At 55.2% G+C, this 9129-nt stretch overlaps 1 protein-coding gene across 2 annotated transcripts in view; it reads left to right on the top strand.

Annotated features, from left to right (window-relative positions):
• CDR2L (cerebellar degeneration related protein 2 like) overlaps nucleotides 1-9015 on the top strand; it is a 14444-nt gene extending 5429 nt beyond the window's left edge. The window contains exons 2-5 of one of the 2 annotated variants that reach the window (XM_081804554.1): nucleotides 3632-3744; nucleotides 4049-4197; nucleotides 4758-4922; nucleotides 6352-9015. In XM_081804554.1, the coding sequence (XP_081660680.1) occupies nucleotides 3632-3744; nucleotides 4049-4197; nucleotides 4758-4922; nucleotides 6352-7243 (1319 nt within the window). In that variant the 3' untranslated portion in view covers nucleotides 7244-9015. The remainder of the gene's footprint in view (nucleotides 1-3631; nucleotides 3745-4048; nucleotides 4198-4757; nucleotides 4923-6351) is intronic. The other variant, XM_081804555.1, reaches the window with a different exon arrangement.
• Nucleotides 9016-9129: the final 114 nt, after the last annotated feature.

The following is a 9129-nucleotide window of genomic DNA, read 5'->3' as shown; positions in this document are numbered from 1 at the left end:
GCAGACTCCACGCTGAGCGCCAAGCCCAGTGCGGGGCTCTATCTGACCTGAGCTGAACCTGAAACCAAGAGTCGGATGCTCAACCCACTGAGCCACCCAGGCGCCCCTGACTTTTCTTTTTTTCATTGGCTGAGGTAGCTGTTTAGGAAAACAGCTTTTGTTTTCCCAGCCTAGGCTATTGCAGCCTTTCTCCGGGATAGCAGCTTTGCACTCCTCCAGGAAACTCCTCTGGGTGATATCCGGGCACAGGGCCCCGCTCCTGCCTGAGGCCCAGCCTGAAGACTCCACTCTGGCTGTTTCAAAACCTTACCTGTATGTGTGGGAGCAGACTCCAGGCTTGTTCCCAACAGGTAGCTGGGCCTTTTGTCCAGGTCCTCTGGGTTCCGTAAGGTGATGTCAGTCCGACCCCCAGCCTGGCTGAGAAAAAGCCCGAGGCTCTGCTCTCCTAGGCCCACAGGGAGTCGCTGCTCTCCTAGGCTCTTCTGAGAAGCCTCCTCCCCAGACCTGGCCGGTGCCCAGCAAGGGGCTCAGCTGAAACAACTGTATTGATGAAACTGTCTATGGGGGGACTATAGAGACCCTCCATCCTCTGGGGAGTCTAGAACGATCACTGTCTGAACAGGAAAGCATTAAAGACTTGAATCCCTGGACCACATCACATCGGCCCCAGCAGAGTTGCCTTTATGCATCTCGATCTGGATTTATACCATCAGCCTAGATGGAGGGCTGTTTTAAGAAACAACCTCACAATGGGAAAAAGACCCAAGCTTTCCTGGACAGCATTTTGGCAGAATGAATCAAATAGGCCTACTCTTTGTCCCGGTAATTCTGTTTCTGGGAAAGGATCTTCAGGATATAGGCAGTGATTTGCACCAAGATCTTTGTACTATGAATTTTTGTAGTTTCATTGTTTAAAAGATTTTATTTATTTGTTTGAGAGAGAGAGAGAGTATGAGTGGGGGAGCAGGGCAAAGGGAAAAGCAGACTCCCCGCTGAGCAGGGAGCCTGACGTGGGGCTCGACTCCAGGACCCTGAGATCATGACCTGAGCAGAAGGCAGATGCTCTACCGACTGAGCCACCCAGGCAACCCCAGTTACATTTTTAACAGAAAAAAAAAAAAAGGGAAATTCCTAAAAATCCAACAGTAAGGGCTACTTAGGGACCTGTATACAATAGAACATTCACACCCATTAAAAATGGCCCTGTAGATCCATGTGCACACAGAAAGCTGTTTATGCCAAATTGTGAAATGAAAAAAAGCAGGTACAGAAAAACATTCTGGTCACACAAAATCGTTACTATAGCAGCTCTAAGCCTAGAAAGCTGTTTAGAAGGATGGTTACCTGCGTGTTGACAGCATCTTTCTCTAAGTGGGGCATTTTCTTCTACTTGCTTGCTCCCCTCTCCTCTCCCGCGCCGCACGGACCCTAACTCTAATTACTTACAAATGGCACTATTCTTTTGATAACTATTTGAGGCCATGTCCATTTGTTTGTGGAATTCCCAGTTATAGATCTAAGAATATATGAGGTACATTTTCAAGTAATATTTTGGTCACCTTTGTTAACCTTTCTGTGCTGTTTGATTTTTTTTACATCAAGTACACCTTCACACAAGCCTTAAAGCAATTTTAAAAAGAAAAGAGCCTTAAAAAAAAAAAAAAAAGAGGGGCACCTGAGTGGCTCAGTCGACTAAGCATTTGCCTACAGCTCAGGTCATGTTCCCAGGATCCTGGGATGGAGCCCCGCATCGGGCTCCCTGCTCAGCGGGGAGTCTGCTTCTCCTTCTCCCTCAGTGTGTTTGCGGTGTGTTTGCTCGTGCTCTCTCTCTCCCAAACAAATAAATAAATCTTTTTTTAAAAAGAAAGAGAGAGAGAGGAAGGAAGGGAGGGAGGGAGGGAGGGAGAGCCTTGTGAACTCCACCTGAGTGTGTCTACCGACCTCCTTAAAGGCCTTGCCCCCACCACCAGTCTCTGTCTCCTGATTAAGCTGCCTGAATCTTTTTTCTAAAAACAGCGTTACTGAGATGTAATTCATACACCAGGTAACTCACTCACTTAAAGTGCACAGCAGCGTGACAGTCTCCAGCGTATTCACAGTGCAGTCATCCCCATTGTCAGCTTTAGAACATTTTCATCATTCTGAATTCTTCTTAGAAATAAAAGAAATAATATATTTTCCCTTGATAATAATAAATATGCCATTCCCTTTGTTTCTAAGAAGAGTGAGGCATATATACGGAGGACTATCTACCCCAAATGTCTAGTTACCCTCGCACAACCCCAGACCCACTAGAGAGAATTTTTAGGGATTCCAGCACCTGCCACTTCCTTTTAACCCCTCCCCCTCCCCACCACACAACCCCCTAAAAACAGGCTGGATCCCCTCCCAGCCTGACAGTGTTCATTTACTTTCGGCTGGGATGGGGGAGAGTAGGTTCCAGTCCTGTAGGGTACAAGAATCAGGGCTGCTTGGGGGAAGAGGATGATGGTTTTGCTGCCCAGGGAAAGGAGGTTTCTGAGAGGGGCCCATGTCATTAGAACCAAACGGTACCTGACCAAGGCCAGGAGACCTGAATTCTGCTTCCAACGTGGCCATAACCTTGGGCAGGTCATTCTTCGCTCTCGCTCTCCAGCCTGTCACCCATAGAATAGGGAGGTTAGGCCAAACAGCTCTGAAGCCTCATCCAGCTCTAATACCCAGCAAGCCTTTTTGCTCCCTTCCAATCTCAGCGGGCTCCTAGTCACCCTTCCAAACCCAGCTTGCAAGCTGCCCATTGCAGGAGCCTCCAGCCGACCCCAGGAAGAGTGAGCTCGCCCTTACCTGTCATCCCAGAGCACTTTCCCCATGTCTGTTGGTTGTCTTAGCACATTCCTCCCACTCATTCTTTCAAGGATTATTTATTCATTTATTTATTTGAGAGAGAGAGGGAGAGAGCACAAGCTGGTGGGATGGGCAAGGAGAAACAGACTTCCCCACTGAGCAGATAGCCCAATGTGGGGCTCGATCCCAGGACCCCTGAGATCGTGACCTGAGCCGAAGGCAGATGCTTAACCGACTGAGCCACCCAGGTGCCCCTCACTCATTCTTTCAGAAAATATTTATTATACACCTCCTCTACGCCAGGTACTCTTCTAGGTCCTGGGATATCGGTGAACAAAATTGGCAAAATCCCTGCCCTATGAGCTTACAATTAGTTGGGGTGGGGGGGGGAGATGAACAAGATAAATGAGCAAATAGTTTGGTAAGTTAGATGGTGGTATGCGCTGAGGAGAAAAACTAAGCCGAGAGGGAGTGCGAGGTGGGGGAGGGATGACTTTGAATCAGTGGTTGGGGAAGGACTCCTGGAGAAGGTGACATTTAAGCACAGATTTGAAGGAGGAGGGGGACAAGCCCTGGGAGTGTCTGGGGAGAGGACATTCCAGACAGAAGGGACAGTCAGTGCAAAGTTGTAGCTCCTGGCTTACATCCCCTTCGAGGCCTGGAGGCTCCCTGAGGGCAGCTCTGTGTCCTGGTTGTCTTGGGGTCCCCAAAGCATAGCCCAAAGTGAATGCTCAGAACACTTACGGGAGTCCTCTGAGCTCGTTCAGCTGCTCATTGTTACTCCCACCCTCTGCCCCCCCTCCACTAGACTTGCACTTGGCCGCAGAGCTGGGGAAGACCCTGCTGGAGAGGAACAAGGAGCTGGAGGAGTCTCTGCAGCAGATGTACTCCACCAATGAGGAGCAAGTGCAGGAGATCGAGGTGAGGGGCCACATAGGCCCTGCATGTGCTCCCCCACCCATTAAGGACCCTTGGCCTATGGTGCCTTTGTGTAACTTAGAGAAAGGTGCCCTCTTAGCAGACACAGCTTTGGCCCCATAGCCTTGTGCAGTTCAGAACCTGTACAACTATCCCAGGCGGCCCTATCGTGCCACCATCTTTACCCCCCACTCTGCCGCCGACAAATTTCCCAAAGCAAATGTGCTCCTAGAAGTGGGAAGAGGTCCAGGTGAACACATTTCCCCCAACCCTCTTCTGAAAGGGTACTCAATCCTCTCCCCTCCAGTACCTGACCAAGCAGCTGGACACGCTGCGGCACATGAATGAGCAGCATGCCAAAGTGTACGAGCAGCTGGACCTGACAGCCCGAGACCTGGAGCTGACCAACCAGAAGCTGGTGCTGGAGAGTAAGGCTGCCCAGCAGAAGATCCATGGGTGAGGGCCGGGTGGCGGGCTGGGGGGCGAGCGAGGGAGAGGTCAGGTTGGGCTGCATGTGGGCATACTGTCCGGTGGGTGTGACCCATGCTCCTTCTCCCAGAAGCCCAGGCCTGGAGACCTGGGATGGTAGTGAGATTGCCCTTGTCAGTTTCGGGTGGTTTCATGTTCAGGCCACAATCCCTCTTGAGGCCCCAGCTACACACCAGGCTCTGTTTAGGCACTGGGGATACAGCGATGGGGATACAGAGACCGTCCCGCCCTCTGGGAGCTCACAGCCCGGGAGGGAAGACAGGCATGTAAATACTTTATTGCGGTGCAGGATGGTAAGTACTCAAAGGGTGTGGGAAGAACCGAGGTGATACAGAGGAGAATGGTCAGCTCAGCCGGGGAGGCGCAGAAGAAGGGCGGGTCCTGGGTACACAGGGAGTTCTCGTCTGACCTCAGCACCAGGCAGCAGGGCCCATCTTTCCCCATCCCTGAGTCCCTCCAGGCCTGCAGTGAGGAGGGCTGGCCCCGTCCCGGTAAAATCCCTCCCGTGTGCGCCCCCCACCACCCAGGCTGACAGAGACCATCGAGCGCCTGCAGGCCCAGGTGGAGGAGCTGCAGGCCCAGGTGGAGCAGCTGCGGGGCCTGGAGCAGCTGCGGGTGCGCCGAGAGAAGCGGGAGCGCAGACGCACCGTCCACACCTTCCCCTGCCTCAGGGAGCTGTGCACCAGCCCCCGGTAGGTGAGGGCACCCCGTGGGGGGCAAGCCCGGATCCTGCACGGTGTCCCTGCATCCCGGAGAAAGGAGAGGGTGGGCCCCAGGCAGCGGGTGGGAATGAGAGTTGGTGCACCGTCAGGCTGTCGGAGGGACTAGCCCTGTTGCCACCAACCGTCAGCAGCTGGCATTGACCGAGCCCTGGCCACGTGCCCACCGCTCTAAGTGATTTCATTCCCGTGGCAATACCATGAGCTATGGTCTATCATCCTCACCGCTCAGGTGAGGAGACGAAAGCTCAGAGCTTACGTGAGCTTATCCAGGGTCACCTCTTCAGGAAGCTAGAATTCCAACTCAGGAGGAGTTAACCACTACACCTTTCAGTACCCCCCCCCTTTTTTTTGTTTAGAGAGGGAAGTGGGGGGGTGGGCAAAGGGAGAGGGAGAGAGAATCTCAAGCAGGCTCCATGCTGGACATTCCCATTAAATCTGAAAGGGATGGCCTCTTAATATAAAAATACATAATTGTGGGGAACCTGGGTGGCTCAGTTGGTTGGGCATCTGATTCTTGGTTTCAACTCAGTCACGATCTCAGGGGCATGAGATGGTGCCCACTAGGGGCTCCATGCTCAGCAGGGAGTCCGCTGGAAGAGTCTCTCCCTCTGCCCTTCCCCCCCACACATGCACACACTCTCTCTCAAATAGGTAAATAAGTCTTTTTTTTTTTCAAGATTTTATTTGCCAGAGAGAGAGCACAAGCAGTGGGAGCAGCAGAGGGAGAGGGAGAAGCAGGCTCCTGGAGGAGCAGGAACACCGATGCGGGACTCGATCCCAGGACTCTGGGATCATGACCTGAGCGGAAGGCAGACACTTAACCGACTGAGCCACCCAGGCGTCCAAAATAAATCTTTAAAAAAAAAAATTTTTTTTAAAGACATATTGTGCATTTAGTGGGTACTTCAATAAGGGTCCTGGCATGAGACAGTGCCTTGCACAGAGTGATTAATGAAGAGGTATGGACGAAGGTGTAGGGAACCGCAGGGACACTGCAGTACCCTAGGGTTGCAACAGCAAGGGGCTGTTACCATCCCTAGGCCTGAAGGGGGCAGGGGAAGGGAGGTTCCTGGAAGGCCAGGAGGTGCTGCGCGATCAGCACTAACCAGGGAAGGAGTCTGGGGAAGACCCTCCCTGACCTGCCTCTGTTCCTGCCCTCTGACCTCCTGCCCCTGCCTCCCTCTGGTTGAGCTCAGGAGAGAGCAGAAACCTGGCTGAAGCAGTTCACTGTGGTCAGCCGCCCCGGGCAGAGAGCAGGGAGAGGAAGGGCAGAGAGTGGATCTAGAGGGGCAAACAGAATATCTTCCCCAGGGGACGGGAGAGGTGTGAAGCGTGGGGAGCTGGATCCGGGCCCTTGGCCTTGACCGGATTCTACCGGCCCTCCCCTGCCCCTTCTCAGGTGTGAGGATGCCTTCCGCCTGCACAGTTCCTCCTTGGAGCTGGGCCCGCGGCCCCTGGAGCAGGAGAACGCGCGGCTGCAGACCTTGGTGGGTGTGCTGCGTTCCCAGGTGAGCCAGGAGCGGCAGCGCAAGGAGCGGGCGGAGCGCGAGTACGCGGTGGTGCTGCAGGAGTACTCGGAGCTGGAGCGGCAGCTGTGCGAGATGGAGGGCTGCCGCCTGCGCGTGCAGGAGCTGGAGGCCGAGCTGCTGGAGCTGCAGCAGATGAAGCAGGCCAAGACCTACCTGCTGGGCCGGGAGGACCACCTGGCCGAGGCCCTGCTCGCGCCCCTCACCCAGGCCCCCGAGGCCGATGACCCCCAGCCCGGCAGCGGGGACGACGCGGCTGCCCAGGACGGCGTCTCCTCGCCGGCCGCCTCCCCGGGCCACACTGTACGCAAGAGCTGCAGCGACACCGCGCTCAACGCCATCGTGGCCAAAGACCCCGCCAGCCGGCACGCGGGCAACCTCACGCTGCATGCCAACAGCGTGCGCAAGCGCGGCATGTCCATCTTGCGGGAGGTGGACGAGCAGTACCACGCGCTGCTCGAGAAGTATGAGGAGCTGCTGAGCAAGTGCCGACAGCACGGCGCCGGGGTGCGGCATGCCGGCGTGCAGACCTCGCGGCCCGTCTCCCGGGACAGCTCGTGGAGAGACCTTCGTGGGGGCGAGGAGGGCCAGGGGGAGGCCAAGGCAGGGGAGAAGAGCCTGAGCCAGCACGTGGAGGCTGTGGATAAGCGGCTGGAGCAGAGCCAGCCCGAGTACAAGGCGCTTTTCAAGGAGATCTTTTCCAGGATCCAGAAGACCAAGGCCGACATCAGTGCCACCAAAGTCAAGACGCACAGCAGCAAGTGACCCTTTCCCCGCCGGCAGCCTCCCCCAGGGTCCGGCCACAGGGCCCCTCCTGCCTGGGCCATGCAGCCTCTGGTGAGGGAGGGAGCCCATCAGCAGCAATACGGCCCAGGGGAGGCTGCTCTCTGGCCCAGGGAGTGTGTGCCGGACGCAGCTTGTTCTCAGCTCACTCCGGAGGTGGCCAACCTGTAATACATCTGGCCTCCCAGGATCCTCCTCCATCCTGCGTCAGCCCAAAGACGCAGCTAAGAGTTGCAAAGCCAAACGTGTGCGCGCCACCGCCCCCCCTCACCCCCCACCCCGGATTGCCAACTCCCCAGCCCTTGGCTTCCTGACCCTGGGCCTTGTTCACAGATTTGTGGCCAAGCTTCTGAAAGTCATTCTGAACCACTTGGCTTTTTTCTTTTTTTTTTTTTTCTAAGTTTTGTTTTGTTTTGTTTTTTGTTTTTTGTTTTGAGAGATTTGCAATGCAAGGTCTCCCTGACCCCTTGCCACAACTGAAAACACTTGAAGGGGGATCCCAGAGCCAGCTGTTGCAGGTTCTAGGGGTCTCCTGGACCACCCACTGCTTCTCCCCAGCTGCGACGCGCTGTCATTCCCTTAGCACCAGCTGTCCCACGCCCAGGGTCCTGACCAGGTCAGAGACGGCCCCTGCCATGGAGAGCAGAATGCCTCAGCCAGGCCTGGCGTGCCCCCCACTTCTCCCTGGAGACCATCAGCCCACTGCAGATCTGTAGCCAATCAGAGGAGGGGAACAGGGAGCCCCTCGGCAGCCATACATGAACAGTGCGCCCTGCTTCCCTCAGAGCCAGTCTCCTCGGGCTCCAGCCCTGGAAATGCCTTCTGGCCATTAAGCCTTCCAGGAGTCTGGGCGGTGGGGAGCCCCCATCTCTGCACGCCACCTCTGACTTGCCAAGCTTGGCCTCTGCCTGCCCCCATCTCAGGGACCATGATGTGTCTCATTCACTCCCATGCTCCCCACAGGCCGACCCCTCCTCAGATCATGCCTGCTACCCCCAGAATATCCCAGGAGTGTGCCACCAGCCAACGGTCCCAGCATCTGCCCGTGCCCCCTTTCAGTGGGGACTGCCCAAGATTCCCACTCTATACTGAACAGTGTTGAAATGGGACCTGGTGGAGAGCATGTCTCCTCTCCCATAGAATGCCTGTTCTTAAGCTCTCACCTTTGTGGGGGGCTTTTGAGGACCCACCTGGGTCACAGGTTAAACCTTTTATTAAGGCTTCAGAAAGTCCAGCTTCAGCTAAGAGATGTCCAGGTCCCCAGCTTGCCCTGAGCAGTTCTTCAGGGTTTCCAGTTCATTCTACCACCCATCCTGAGATCCTAGAAATTGGAGGAGCCACACAGCCTGGTGGAAGGGGGGAGCCCTGGCCTCTGTGCTGGGAACCCAGGAGGGACCTTCATGCCTTATCTGTTTCTAAGGGGTAAAGGGGTTTTCTTAACAAGCATGCCCGACCTCCCTGGAGGCGCTACCCTGCTCTCTGGGCAGCACTGTGATGAGCGCTGTCGGCTGGTCCTTCCGTTCACACATCTTGGAACCCTTTGTCCTTTGGAGCTGGGCAGCTCCCAGCCCTCCGTGTGTCTCTGTCATCTAGAGTGGAGGGGATAGGGTGGGGGAAGGGCTCCTCCTGTTTGCTCCCCAGTTCTGTAGCGGGCCGACCAGCGTCACCTTTGAAGTATACACGAGAGAAATATATTTACAAATGCTTTATTCTCTTCTTTAATAAAAAATGCACCAGTATTCTAAAAGCAGAAATGGCCCTAGAGCCATGGTCCTGTCTTTGTGCATCTCACACACCCACCTCTCATCACACAGCTCTGGGGCTGGGGGCGAGGGGGGTATCCTGAGCTTCACTCTCCTGGGATCCTG

Source organism: Leptonychotes weddellii, chromosome 15 (assembly GCF_054177405.1).
Source record: "Leptonychotes weddellii isolate Sample4059 chromosome 15, ASM5417740v2, whole genome shotgun sequence".
In the NCBI taxonomy this organism is placed as follows: Eukaryota; Metazoa; Chordata; class Mammalia; order Carnivora; family Phocidae; genus Leptonychotes; species Leptonychotes weddellii.
Note: the sequence above shows the minus strand (reverse complement) of the source record. Positions and strands in the feature narration are given on the sequence as shown.